This window comes from Chrysochloris asiatica, unplaced genomic scaffold (genome assembly GCF_000296735.1).
Source record: "Chrysochloris asiatica unplaced genomic scaffold, ChrAsi1.0 scaffold00011, whole genome shotgun sequence".
Lineage (NCBI taxonomy): Eukaryota > Metazoa > Chordata > Mammalia > Afrosoricida > Chrysochloridae > Chrysochloris > Chrysochloris asiatica.
In genome coordinates this window covers 36,168,140-36,182,840 of record NW_006408529.1, presented here as the reverse complement: position 1 = coordinate 36,182,840, position 14,701 = coordinate 36,168,140, and the positions used below count along the sequence as shown (strand labels likewise).

General features: G+C 39.2%; 1 protein-coding gene and 1 pseudogene across 1 annotated transcript in view; one reads left to right on the top strand and one right to left on the bottom strand.

The window, feature by feature from the left end:
- The first annotated feature begins 8,628 nt into the window (after positions 1 to 8,628).
- LOC102812448 (store-operated calcium entry-associated regulatory factor-like) overlaps positions 8,629 to 14,701 on the top strand; it is a 28,257-nt gene continuing 22,184 nt past the window's right edge. The window contains exon 1 of the mRNA XM_006834487.1: positions 8,629 to 8,731. Within this exon, the coding sequence (XP_006834550.1) occupies positions 8,629 to 8,731 (103 nt within the window). The remainder of the gene's footprint in view (positions 8,732 to 14,701) is intronic.
- Positions 13,419 to 13,782, bottom strand: LOC102812067 (annotated as a pseudogene).

Sequence of the window (14,701 nt, the reverse complement as noted above, 5' to 3'; positions counted from 1 at the left end):
GTGCGCGACGAAGCACTTCCGCCGCCAGCTCGCGCTGGCGCGGCGGTTATCCGGCCAACTCCTTTAGGTGGTTGGTGGTCTTGGCGGTGTTTCAGTCTCTGCACGGTTTTGGGAAACTTGCGGGCGCCAGCCATCAGTCATGCAGAAGCTCCATTCGGAAGCCCCCGGCTCTTATCACTAAACCAACGCGTTTTTTGAAGGGTACGCGACTCGTCGCCATCCTTTGGAAGACGTTAATCGATTTCTTTTTAGGTTAATTTCGCCTTCTTAAAGGCATGCCATTTCCACCCCCACCCCAGCTTTGTAATAAAGGAGAAGGAAGGCTAGATCGGTAGTCTGCACCAGGCTCTTCAGTTTTCCACACAGAATTAGGTTCTAATGCTGGTCAAGTAGTGGACCCAAGGAAAGGGTGTAGCAAGGGTAGTTTTAATGCAAGTCCAATCCCTAGGAAGTCTGAGAGCCTCTAGCTACTTCATAATGACAGGTTTAGAAACAACAACAAAAAAGCAGAAACCCATTTAGTGATGATATAGCGCTGTAGGATAAGCACTCGACTGCTAACTGCAAGGTCAAGGATCTAAACCCACCAGCAGCTCCTCGGAAACCTTATACAAGACAGAAATTTGTTTGAATACTATGTGCTAAGAACGGGGTTCCACTCAGGTGAGAAAAACCAGGCATGGTTTCCGCCTTTGAAGGAGTTTACAATCTAGTGAGGGAGACAGACACAACAATTGTGATAACTAATAGGAAAGACATGTATCAGATCTTAGTTTGAAAGTCAGGAGAAATTTTCTATGAAGAAGAGAAAACAGATCAATAGGTGTGAAACAATAAGCAGGTGAGAGCCATCACAGGAAGGAGGTGGTATGGAGTTGGAGGCAGGCAAGGAGGCCAGTGGTTTTGCTCAGGGGTGAGGATGGGGCAGCATGGTTACACAGCAAGGTCCTATATGAGGAGTTTTGTTTTTTACGCTAAGCAATGAGAATTTTTGAAGGGTTTCAAAAGAAGCCAGATGGAGGTGGGTGACATAGATATTAATTTTTAAATCTCTTCAGTCATAGGATTAAAATAAACTACATATGAAGATCTTGCTGAATGAATAGTTGGAAGAGATATTTCTAACCTAATTTAAAATGAGAGCTACTAAGAAACTTAAAATATTGTTCTCCTATTCCCTCCATTACATCTGGGCTCACATTACCTTTTTTAAGTGGTCATATCTCGAGGTTTTTTGTTGTTGGGTGATACATAATTGATTCCACTCAAACCCCAAGTGGCTGAGCAAAACTGCCCCATAGGGTTTTCTAGCCTATAAATGAGAAGAAGGAACGTGGAGTCAGGTTGCAGGAAGACTCATTAGCAACCTCTAATATGCAGATGACATAACCTTGTTGAGAGCGAAGAGGGCTTTAAGAATTGTGGTAACAAAAACATGAGGCATACTTGAACATATGTCATGGGCATGTGTGTTTCTTAGACAGTCTGTGAATCACCAGCTCCCTTCCTTAAATTATTGAAGCAGGCATACAAATCTTCCTCCCCAACTGTCTGAAAAGGAATAAGTACAATTATGGGAGAAGTAAATAATTATTCAATTTCAAATGGCCCCCACTAACACACTTTTCTATTTTTTGAGAGCAGGGATGGGTGAGGCGACAGAACAGATCAATGGGGGTGAAAAGTGATAGATTTATCACTTAGGCTCATAGCTTGACTCCTGTGGGACAGATCACCTTTTGAGAGGTGGCTTCCACATGTTACAGTGGTTAAGTAGCATTCCCCTAATTTTTTCTTTTGAACACAAATAAATTGGACACTCTAGACATTATTCTTTGATGGCATTAAATGGACAATTGGGTTTGTTCATCTAATTTGATATATTTTCCTCACCTTCCATAGTCACAGAATCCTAAGGGATTCTTTTCCTTTAACTTTTCCACGAGATTCACAATGTTTCTAGTAAGAAAACATGTAGGACCCCCTAAGGACTATTTTTTGGAGTTCTGCTCTAGTGCTGTAGGATATGCACTGGACTACTCACCTCAAGGTCAGTGGTTCAACACGCCAGCTATGAGCAGGAACCTACTCAGTGACACTTTACAACAAACAGAGACTTTGGTCTATAGATGCTGTTGAGGGACCAACCATTTGAGACTTTTAAAAGTGTTTGTGGCAGGATTGCAGGGTATACCCTTTGGTTGGTTGATGATGCATGAAGGGGATTGTAACCATGGCAAGGAGACGATAGAACGAATGTAAAATTAATGTTCTCCCATGTAAACTATCACATAATTCACAATAAAACATTTAAGAAAAAAAAGAAAGACTAGGAAATCTAATTATATTTTAGAATAATGAGATTCAAAATATCCTTATGGTAGCAATTCTAGACTGTAACAGTATCTAGTACAGTTTCAGTTCTTGATATGATAGTATTGTTATTATTTGCAATCTTGTTTGAAGCTATTTGTCCAGCAATTAAAATATATTGACAATAATAGCCTTTCACATTTGTTTTGGTTATAAATTGAGTTTTAAGGTATGAGTTTGCTGCAAATTTCAAGGTCAGCAGTTCGCATCTACCAGTCACTCCAAGAAGGAAAGATGAGATTTTTCTGCTCCTGTAAGGATTTACAGCCTTGAAACTGTATACAGGGTCACTATGAGATGGAACTGACTCCATGGTACACAACCATCACCACCACCATGACTGGAAAACATTTTTATGTGACAAAGTGGCCATGTTGCATGTGCAGCAGTTGTATGATTGAGTAGCACATTAGTGTTTAGCATGGAGCATCATACACAGCAGTCATTCGGAAACATGTCCAAACACTTACATCATGATTTGGTTCTGAATGATGATGAGTCATAACTGGAAATGACTCATTTTGCAATTTCACCTTTTTTTTCTAGGAATTGGTGTCCACCTCCTGGTAAAAGGAGACAAATTTTCTTAGTCAGTTTCTACGAAGACAATATACCAGGTCAGGCAACAATGTTATATGCTGCCCCCCTTCCCCACCTCAAAATAGCCAGGCTTTTAACTATAATTTTAAGTTGTTGATTATATATCATTTCATCATAAAATATAACAACTTTTTAATAGAAACACTAACATGTTATATCTGAGTCCTGCATCCCACCCTTCATATCTTTGAAATTATTATTATCATGTTTGTGCATAGAATTCTGATTATAATAAAGCTTTTAAAATATCTAAAAAAAACTGTTTACAAAAGTTGTATTTCAAAGATCACCTAAAGCAGAATCCTTTGGAGTGCTTCCTCGAAATGAAAATTCCTAGGCTCACTCCACATCTTCTGAGTCAGAAATTCTGTGGGTAGGGCCCAGGAATCTGAAACTTTTAACAGGCACATTCTTCGTTATTTATCTTGTGCTGCTGTTACAGAAAAGCCACAATGGGTGACTTTGACTAATAGAAATGTGTTTTTCTCTGAGTTGATTGGTGGTGATGGTGGTGGTGTTTATGTGCTGTGGAGTCGGTTCCGACTCATAGCGACCCTGTAAAGGGTTTCTGAGGCTGTAAATAACTCCCCCCCCCCCTTTAACTTTGTGTTATGAATTGAGTGAAGATTTGCAGAGCAGATCATCAGTTTTACATTCAACAAATCATATACTTCATTTCATTACAATGATTAAAATCCCCTCCTTGTACCATCAGTTAACAGCATTTACTTCTGTATTCATTTTAACTTTCTTACATTCCTCCGTGTGTGTCCCACTAACTTCATCTTGCCTGCCAACCTCTCATTGTGTATTGCCTTCTTTATTACCTAGCTTTCCTGGCATGGTGCTGCAGGTTAATGCTCTGGCCTGCAAGGTCAGTTTGAATCTCAAAGTCAGCGGTTCTAGCTCACCAAACCGTTCCTTGGAAACGCTATACAGTGTTGCTATGGGTAGGAATCAACTCAATTGCACTTAACGACACCCTCTAGCTAGTGAATAATTTTCTCTTTCCTCACACTCATGCTAACTATTTTTGTTTTATACTTTATTGTGAATTGCATGAAGGTTTACAGACAAGATCATCAGTTTTATATTCAACAAATCATCTACTTTGTTTCTTCTCAATGATTACAGTCTCCTCCATGCAACAAATTATCCTGCTTCCTCCATGTGCTTCCTATTTGTACTCCACCCACATCCCCATCCCTTCTCCTCTTTGTCCTTAGGTAAATGTCACCTTTTCTATTGACAACATTGTGGACATTGAGTTTTCCAGGACACTTACTTGTGTTCATGTAGAGCCTGTACAGAGACCAAGGGGACACTGAATGATTTAAAATTAGGAGATGTTTGTGCCAAGATCATAGATTGTATTCATTCACCATTCTTATTCAATCTGTATGCTGAGCAAATAATCAGAGAAATTGGATATGAAGAAGAATGTGGCATCAGGATTGGAAGAAAACTCATTAACAGCCTGCATTGTACAGATGATACAACCTTGCTTGCTGGAAGCGTAGAGAACTTAAAATACTTACTGATGAAGATCAAAGACTTCATTCTTCCATATGGGTTGCACATCAATGTAAAAAATAAACAGAAATCCTCACCACTGGATTATAAAATAACATCATGATAAATGGAGAAAAGATGAAAGTTCTCAAAGACTTCACTGTGCTTGGGTCCACTATTAACAATCATGGAAGCAGTTGTCAAGAAATCAAATGAAATATTGCATTAGGCAAATCTGCTGCACAGGACCTTTTTAAAGTAGTTAAGAACATTGACATAGTTTAAGGATTAAGGTGCACCTGACCAAAACCATGGTGTTTTCAATAGCTTCATAAACATGTGAAAGTTGGACAGTGAATAAGGAAGACCATAGAAGAATTGATGCATTGGAGTTATGGTGTTGGAGAAGAATATTAAAAGTACTATAGAATGTTCGAAGAACAAACAAATCCGAGTTGGAAAAAGTAAAGCCAGAATGCTCCTTGGAAGCCAGGATGGCAAGACTTTGGCCGTTTCTCATGCTTCAGACATATTATCAAGAAAGACCAGGCTTTGGAGGAGGACATCATGTTAGGTGAAGTGTAGGGATCAGCAAAAAAGACTTCTAGCATGATGGATTGGCACAGGGGCAGCAACAATGGGCTCAAGCTTAATCATGATTGTGCAGATGGCGTAGCACTAGGCAGTGTTTCATTCTGCTGTGCAACAACATGATTCAAATGCATCCATTCTTCTATGGTCTTCCTTATTCATTATCCAACTTTCACATACATATGAGGCTATTGGAAATACCGTGGCTTAGGTCAGGTGCACCTTAGTCCACAAACTGGTATCTTTGTTCTTTAAAAATTTAAAGCACTCATTTGAAGCAGATTTGCTCAAATGCAATATGTTCTTTGTTATCTTGACGTCTTCCACGAATGTTGATTATAAGTTCAAGCAAAATGAAATCATTGACAACTTCAATCTTTCCTGTATTTATTATGATGTTATTGGTTCAGTTGTGAGGGTTACAGTCAGCCCCTGACTTTGTTGGACGAGTATATTGCGCTTCTCCACCATTTCTTCCTAAAGATGTAGTCAATTTTATTTCTGTGTATTCCAGCTAGTGAGGTCCATGTGTATAGTAATCTTTTATGTTGTTTAAAAATTGTATTTGCAATAAATAAGTTGTTGGTCTTACAAAATTCTATCACATGATCTCCAGCATCAATTATATCACAAAGGCCATATTTTTGAACTAATGATCTTTTTTGTTTCCAACATTCGCATTTCAATAATCAGTAATTATCAGTGAATCTTTATTGCATGCTTGATCAATTTCAGATGGAAGAAGTTAAATTTTTTCATAACTGTCTTTAGTAGTTGGTGTGTAAATTCGCATCATTGTGGTATTAACTGATCTTCCTTGTTGGTGTATGGATGTTATCCTATCACAGACAGCATTGTACTTCAAGGTAGATCTTGAAACACTCTTTTTGTCAATGAATGGGACATCATTCCTTTTAATTTGTCATTCCTGGCATATTAAATCATATGACTGTCAGATTCAAAATGGCCAATATCAGTCCATTTCAGCTCACTAATGCCTAAGATAGTGATCTGAATGTTTAGCCACTGAAAACCTTATGGATAAAAGATTAAAGTTGTCAAAGACTTCATTTTGCTTGGATCCACTATAGACATTCATGGAAGCAGTTGTCAAGAAATCAAATGATGCATTGCATTGGAGAAATCTGCAGCAGAGGTCATCTTTCATATTTTGGACATATTATGTGGCGGGACTAGTCCCTGGCGAAGTACTTCATGCTTAGTAAAGTGGAGGGTCAGCGAAAAGATCCCCAATGAGATGGATTGGTACAGTGGCAGTACCAATGTGCTCAAGTGTAACGATGATTGTGAGGATGGTACAGACCTAGGCAGTATTTTGTTCTGTTGTTTGTATGGTCACTATGAGTCTGAACTAATTTGACAGCACCTAATAACAACAGCCCATATTACTTTTCCCCCATGTTATTTTAAGCAAATTTGCAACAAACTATAATTTCATCTTTAATATTTCTGTACATGTTTAAAAAAGATTCTTAAAAACATAACAACTATAATAACTTCATCTAATGTGGCATCAGGATTAGAAGAAAATTCTAACAATCTGTAATATGCAGATGACACAACCTTACTTGGTGAAAGGGAAAAGTTCTTGAAGCACTAATGAAGATCAAAGATTCCAGCCTTCATTATGAATTACACCTCAATGTATAGAAAACAACAAATGCTGGCAGGGGTGTGGCAAGACAGGGACCCTCCGACACTGTGGATGGGACTATAAAATGGTACAACCACTGTGGAAAATGGTATGACGCTTTCTAAAAAGGTTGGAAATAGAAATATCGTATGACCCAGAAATCCATCTACTTGATATATATAAGAAACAAGAGTCATGACATGAATAGATATATGCATAGCCATGTTCATTGCAGTACTAGTCACAATAGTAAAAAGATGGAGATAGCCTAAATGCCCCTCAACAGAAGAATGGTCAAACAAATTTTGGTGTATACACACAATGGAATACTATGCAACACTGAAAAATAATGATGAATCTGCAAAACACCTCATAACATGCTGTTAGGTGCTGTCAAGTTGGTTCTGACTCATAGTGACCTTATGCACAACAGAATACAACATTGCCTGGTCCTGGGCCAGCCTCACAATCTTTGTTAAGCTTGAGCCCATTGCTAATGCTCATGGAGGACATTAGGCTAAGTGAAATTAGTCAATCACAAAAGGACAAACATTGTATGAGACCACTGTTGTCAAAAGTTAAGAAAACATTTTATTGATAAAAGTAACTTTCTATGATGGTTACCAGGGCAGAAGGGAAAGGAAAATTATTCACTTGGTAGGTAGACAGACACATGTCAACTTGAGTCAAAGGGAAGGCAATATATAACAAAAAGGGAGGTTGGCACAGGAAAGATGAAGATAGTGGTACACACAGGGAGCATACAAGAGTTAAAATGAATAGAAGTAAATACTGTTAACTGATTGTACATGGAAGGGATTACAATCGTTGTGATGCCATGAAATGTGTGATCTGTTCTGTAAACCTTCACTTAATTTGTAATAAAAAGTTAAAAAAAGTCACTAAAAAAAAAAAAGACCTCTTTAAAGTGTTAAAAAGTAAAGATATACCTGAAGACTAAGTTGTGCCTGATCCCACCCAAAATCTACTGATGTTCAGTGGATTCCAACTCATAGCCACTCTATCTATATAGGGTTTCCAAGACTGTAAATCTTTATTGGAGCAGACAGCCTATCTTTCTCCCTCTGAATAGTTAGTGGGTTTGAACAGTCAACCTTGGCGTTAGCAGTCCAAATCTGTTCCCATAGCACTACCAGCGCTCTTTGTGCCTGACTCAAGCTATGGGATTTTCAATGGCTTCATATGCATGGAAAAATGGACAGTGAATAAGGAAGATAGAAGAAGTGATGTATTTGAATTAAAGTATTGGAAAAGAACATTGACTATACCACGGACTTGCAAAAGAACAATTATGAATCTTTGCTGTGTTTAGTAAAAAGAAATAGAACACCATTCATTTTCCAGGCTTTTATAGGTGTTGGAGACAAAGTTAAATAAGGCACAGGTTGAATTTAGCTGGGAAGGTTATTGAGGTTATGGAAATATGTAATTAGACAGCACTTAGATTTCGCAGCACTGTGCCGCACAAAATTACCAAATTCAAAATTCGCAGTCAGAGATTACAGGGTAACCTGCATGCTCCGCCTTTGGCTTGGCCCAAAGCAGCTTCACCCCTCCCTCGGCCCCGCCCACAGCCTCGAGCCCCACCCACAGAAGTGACGCCACTCCCTCGGTTTCTGCCGCAGACCCAATACTCCCGCCCCTTTCCAGTCCACAGCTGTGGCGCCCAACCAGCACGCAGGAATGCTGCGCCCCGGGGGCGGGGTCGGTGGTGGCCACTCACGGCCCTTTACGTGCCGTAGCGTCAGTGACAGACCGCGTCAGTGACAGGCTGAATTTCTGCAGACAGCTCGTTCCTTCGTCGCTGTCCGAAGTTCCGGCGTTGCTGCGCAGCTGCGTGAGAATTTCCGCAGCACGGGTTTAGGCCTGCGAGCGCCATGGCCGCGGCCGGAGGGCCAGTAACGGCCGGACGCTGCCGTCTCCTCAGCTTCCTTTTCCTTCTGTTGATTTCTGGCCCTGCTCTGGGCTGGAACGACCCAGGTGAGTGCTGTTGGGGTCCGCAGGCGCCTCACTTGCCCTTTCTTGCCGGCGCTGGGAGGCCCCACGGGCGATCATTGCCGTTCGTGGCCCATGAGCCTTTCTTACCACATTGCTATTTTCATCCTTTTCGCTATTCATTTGTGCCCTGCCGGACCCCTTTGGGACTCGCAGAAACGGTTGGAGAGTGGGCGGGGCGGGACGACGCTTGCTCTTAAAGTCCCCTTACTCTCTTTCTGGGCTCGCAGAAATTTGCCCACCGTCTTTCCTGGGCTACAGTCCTCATTCCAGAGCCAGGTTGGAAAACTCACCTGCGCATCTTGCATTGTTATGACTGTCTGATGTCATCGTCGCTCGCTGCCTGTTGTCATGGCTGCCTGTTGCTATGGCTTGGCAGTTGCCATGCCACTGGCAGTCTCTGGCACTTTCTGAACCACACTTAGTGGACAGGTCTGCAATTCTTGTAGGTAGGTGTGCAGAATCATGTTGTTATTGTTAGATGCCATCCAGTCGGTTCCGATTCACAGCGACCGTGTCAGAACTGAAAGAAACACTGCCCAGTCCATCACTGCAGCCGCTGTGTCAATCCATGTTGTTGGGGGTCTTCCTTTTTTTCCATTGACCCTGCACTTTACTGAGAATGAAGCCCTTCTCTAGGGACTGGCCCTTCCTGATAACGTGTCCACCAAATATGTGAGATGAAGTCTCGCCACATGTCTAAGGATCATTCAGACTGCTTAATTTTGTGAACAGAGCAGAACTCAAAATGCTTCTCATTTTGTTCATTCCAGAGAAGTATGGTTGTACATTTCCTTACGCTAGGCTTTCTTACTGGCTTTTACTTTACACAATAATTAAAATATTTTTAAAACTTTGCTTATTTTGGTGATGATGATGCATAAATGATTTCTAGGGAAAGAGCTCTTTTATACTGATGTTAATAAAACATGGTCTAAAGAATTTATAGGATTCCTGGTGTTGTGCTGTAGGATCAGCACCAGACCGTGAACCACAAAGTCAGCAGTTCAAACCACCATCTGCTCCTCGGAAACCCTAGAAAGGGCTGCTATGAGTTGGAATCGACTTGATGGCTTTTGACAACAAAGAATTTGCATGGATTCAATATTCTGTTTTATATATATATATATAAAACAGAATTACAGCATATATATGTATGTTGTTGTTAGGTGCCGAACAGAATGCAACACTGCCAGTCCTGCACTCAAAATCATTGCTATGCTTGAGCCCATTGCTGCTGACACTGTGCCATCTATCTTCTTGGGGGTCTTCTTCCTTTTTGCAGACCCTCCACTTTATCAAGCATGATGCATTTCCCTAGGGACTGGTCCTTCTTGATATTATGTCCGAAGTATGATAAACAAAATCTGGCCATCTTGGCTTCTAAGGAGCATTCTTGTTGTACTTATTCCAACACAGAATGGTTTGTTGTTCTGGCAGTCCATGATATTTTTAATATTCTTCAATACCGTAACTCAAATGCATCGATTCTTCTACATTCTTCCTTATTCTTCGTCCAACTTTTACATGCATATGAGGCTATTAAAAATACCATGGCATAGGTCAGGCGCACTTTAGTCTTCAAACTGATATCTTTGTTCTTTAACGCTTTAAAGAGGTCTTTGCAGTATATTTACCTAATGCACTGTTGTTTGATTTCTTGACTGCTGCTTCCATGAAATGGAATGTTGATAGTAGATCCGAGCAAAATGAAGTCTTTGACAACTTCAATCCTTTCTCCATTTATCATGATGATATTTATTGGTACAGTGGTAAGGATTTTTGTTTTTTTTAAATTGAGGTGTAACCCATATTAAAGGCTGTAATCTTTGATCTTCATCAGTAAGTGTTTTCAGTAAGCATGTTTGTATCATCTGCATATTGCAGGTTGTTAACGAGTCTTCTTCCAATCCTGGTGCCACATTCTTCATAGAACCTAGCTTCTCGGATTATTTGCTCAGCATACAGGTTGAATAAAGGTGGTGAAAGAATACAACCTTGGTGTCATCTTCCCTTATTTTAAGCCATTCACTGTCTACTTGTTCTGTTCAAATGATGACCTCATTGTCTATGTACAAGTTTCTCATGAGCACAATTAAGTGTTCCAGAATACTTATTCTCCTCAATGTTGCCCATAGTTGTCATGATCCACACAACTGAAAGCCTTTGCATAGTCAATAAAGCACAGATAAACATCTTTCTGGTATTCTTTGCTTTCAGCCAATTTCCATCTGATGTCAGCAGTGATATCCCTTGTTCCACGTCTTTGTTTGGATCTGGCTTGGACCTCTGGCAGTTTCCTGTCAGTGTATTGTTGCAGTCATTTAAAAATTATCTTTAGCAAAATTTTACTTGTATATGATATTAATGATACTACTTGTCTGATGATTTCCACATTCCATTGAGTCACCTCTTTTCAGAATGGGCACAAATACAGATCTCTTCCAATCAGTTGGCCAGGTTGCTATCTTCCAGTTTCCTTGGCATAGATGAGTGAGTGCCTCTAGTTCTGTGTCAGTTTATTGAAAGATTTCAATTTGTATTTCATAAATTCCTGGAACCTTGTTTTTTGCCAATGCGGTTATTGCAACTTGGAGATCTCTCTCTCTTCAGTACTATAGATTCTTGATCATATGTTACCTCTCAAAATGGTTGAATGTTGACCATTTCTTTTTGATAGAGTCACTCTGTGCATTCATTCCATCTTGTTTTGATGCTTTCTACAGTCAGTATTTTGACCATAAAATCAGTGTTGTTGTTAAGAGTTGTCAGGTCACTTCTGACTCATAGCAGCCTTGTGTAGGATTTCCAAGGAGTGAATTCTTCAATATTGCAAGTTGATTTTTGACTGTTTTTTCTTTAGTTCTTTCCTGTAGATTCTCTATGTTCAGGATCAAGTTTCAGTCTTTTCTGACATCCATTTTGATCTTTCTCTCTTTCCTGTCTTTTAAATAATCTTTTGCTTTCTTCCTGTACAGTGTTCTTGATGTCATCCCACAACCCTTCTCGTCTTCAGTCATTAGTATCTAATGCATCAAATCTATTCTTGAAATGGTTCTCTAAATTCAGGTGGGATATATTCAAGGTCATATTTTGGCTCTCATGGACTTGTTTTAATTTTCTTCTGCTTCAGCCTGAACTTGCATATGAGCAATTGATGGTCTGTTCCATAGTCTGCCCCTGGCCTTGTGTTGGCTGATAATATGGAACATTTTTACCATCTCTTTCTACAGATGTAGTCAGTTTGATTTCTGTGTATTCCATCTGGTGAGGTCCATGTTTGTAGTTGCCTTTTATGCTGTTTAAATAAGTTTTTTGCAATGCATTAAGCCACTGGTCTTGCAAAATTGTGTCCTTTGATTTCCAGCATAATTTCTGCCACCACAGCCATACTTTCTGAGCAACCAGAAGAATAGACTTACCATTTCCTGATATTTGAAGTTAGAGAGAGAGTCAGGTTTAGGAGCTTTTACTTTTCTTCAGGTTAGGTTTGATATATGCAAATATATTTTGATTTATGAATATGAAGTTAATTGAACCATTCTTTCATTGATGGGCACTTCAGTTGTTTTTACAGTTTTGGTGTTGTGACTAGGGCTGCAGTGAACATGGGTGTGCATTTATCCATTCATGTCATGGCTCTTATTTCTCTAAGATGTATTCCTAGGAGTGGGATTGCTTCTGGCTCATAGTGGTATTTTTATTTTCAACATTTTAAGGAAGTACAATACTGTTTTCCACAGTGGTTGGACCATGTTATAATCTCACCAACTCTATATGAGGGTTCCAGTCTCTCCACACCCTCACCAGCATTTGTTGTTTTCTGATTTTTTTGAACTTTGCTATTAATACTGGGGTGAGATGATAACTCACTGTTTTTTTGTTTGTTTGTTTGTTTTCACTTTTAAAAATACTATTTTATTTGTACTCAATGTATGACAAAAGGCTGTATTATCTATCATGTTTATATACATACCAATACTGGAAACAGCTTAATAATGAATCACATCTAAATTTTATAAAGAACACACAAACATTGTAACACTGATTGGTTATAGATAGCAGAGTGGGGGCAAGTCCTTAGTTACAATTTGAATTTTAGGTAAAGAACAGCATCCTCTGAGAAGAATCAAATCAATTAGTAATAATCATAGATACTGTAAAATCATATATACACATAGCAAAGTTAGTGATTTACTGATTTTATTACTTTTGCTTAATTTCCTCACATTCAATGCAAATAGATAAAACATAGTATAAAGAAACATATGTTCTCATTATTATTCACAATAAAAGGGTCTACTTATTCTGCAGGCCTGGGCATATTTTACAATAGGGATCAATTAATGGTCCCAGTGGATCATTACACCATTGTGATTCTGATCCACTGAAGAGAATCCATACTTGGTGATGGAACTAAACTCCATGGGAGCTGTGATAGACAGAACCTTTCTGTGGTAGTCCCACATCTTATTAAAATAAGAGAAGACTCTAAACAAGGAAATATAACAATCAATCTGTCTAGATATTATATCTGTAGGCTCTTTTTTTAGTATATAATAGAAAAGAGGGCCTTTTCTTGAGTATACAGATACAAGTATTATTACGGTCTAGAGATTGCTGAATTGACATTTTTTCTGGTATAATGAAGGGACACACTGAGACCACTCGATTAAGAAACTTCCACAGCTTGTCTCAGTTCTTTAAATGATGGAGCAAGTTCCTTTTCTAGGCTGACAATTAGTCCTGTATTGGCACTGCTGCTGGCTATGAAACTTACCACCAAGGTAACTGATTCAATTGAACCACCTAGTAAGTGTTATAGCAACATATAATACTTTTGAGTTTTGAGAGTCCAAGTTTGCTGCCTTGGTCTGTTGCAAGGGCAAAAGTAGATAGGAAGCCAGGTCTCAAAGCATGCTCTGGAACATAATCATTGGCCACTTTAATAATAGGCACTCCATCACTTATCAGACATGATAGTAGCATGGAGTCCTTCATTTTTTATGCAGGAATCTCTTTAGGTTATCCGCCATGATGAACCCCTTCCTCCTGCCCTGGCTCTCGCTGTTGTGACTTAGGGGCAGCCTCAGAGGCAGGTTCCTCTGCAAGCTGCCATCACATGATTTGTGACCTCTTTGGCTCTCCTGGAAGCACCTTTCATTGTATTTTTTTGATTTGCTTCTCCATTGGCTAATAATTGAAGGCATTTCTTGATATGTTTGCATGCTTTCTTTGGCGAAGTGTCTGTTCATGTCCTCTGCCCTTTTTAAATTTGGATTATTTGTCTTTTTGTTGTTAAAGTGCTAGAAGGTTTTTATAAATTTTAGAGATTAAACCCTTGTTAGTTATGTCATATCCAAAAGTTTTTTGGTAGTATATGGTTTTCTTTTGTAGTCTTCTAGAGCAGTCTTTTGATGAGCATAAGTTTTTGATTTTTAGAAGGTCCCAGTCATCTACTTTATTTTCTATTGTTTGTGCATTTTTAGATATGTTTGATAGTATGTTTATGCCATGTGTTAAGCCCGCTAAGTTTGCCTCTACGTTTTCTTTGGTCATTATAGTTTTAGGTTTTCCATTTTGGTCTTTGATCACTTTGAGTTCATTTTTAAATATGGTATGAAATAATGGGTTCTGTTTCATTTTCTATAAATGAATATCCAGTTTTGCCAGTGTCATTTGTTAAAGAGATTATATCTTCCTCATTTAATGTGTTTCAGCCCTTTGTAAAAAATCAGTTGTCCATTGTTATTGTCAAGTGCCATCAAGTCGGTACCGACTCATAGTGACCTTATGCATAGCAGAAAGAAACACTGCCCGATCCTGGGCCACCAGCCTCACTATCGTTGCCTCGCTTGAGCCTATTGATGCTGCCACTTTGCCACTCCATCTTTCTGGGGGTCTCCCTCTTTTTCTCTGACCCTCCACCTTACCAAACATGATATAATTCTCCAG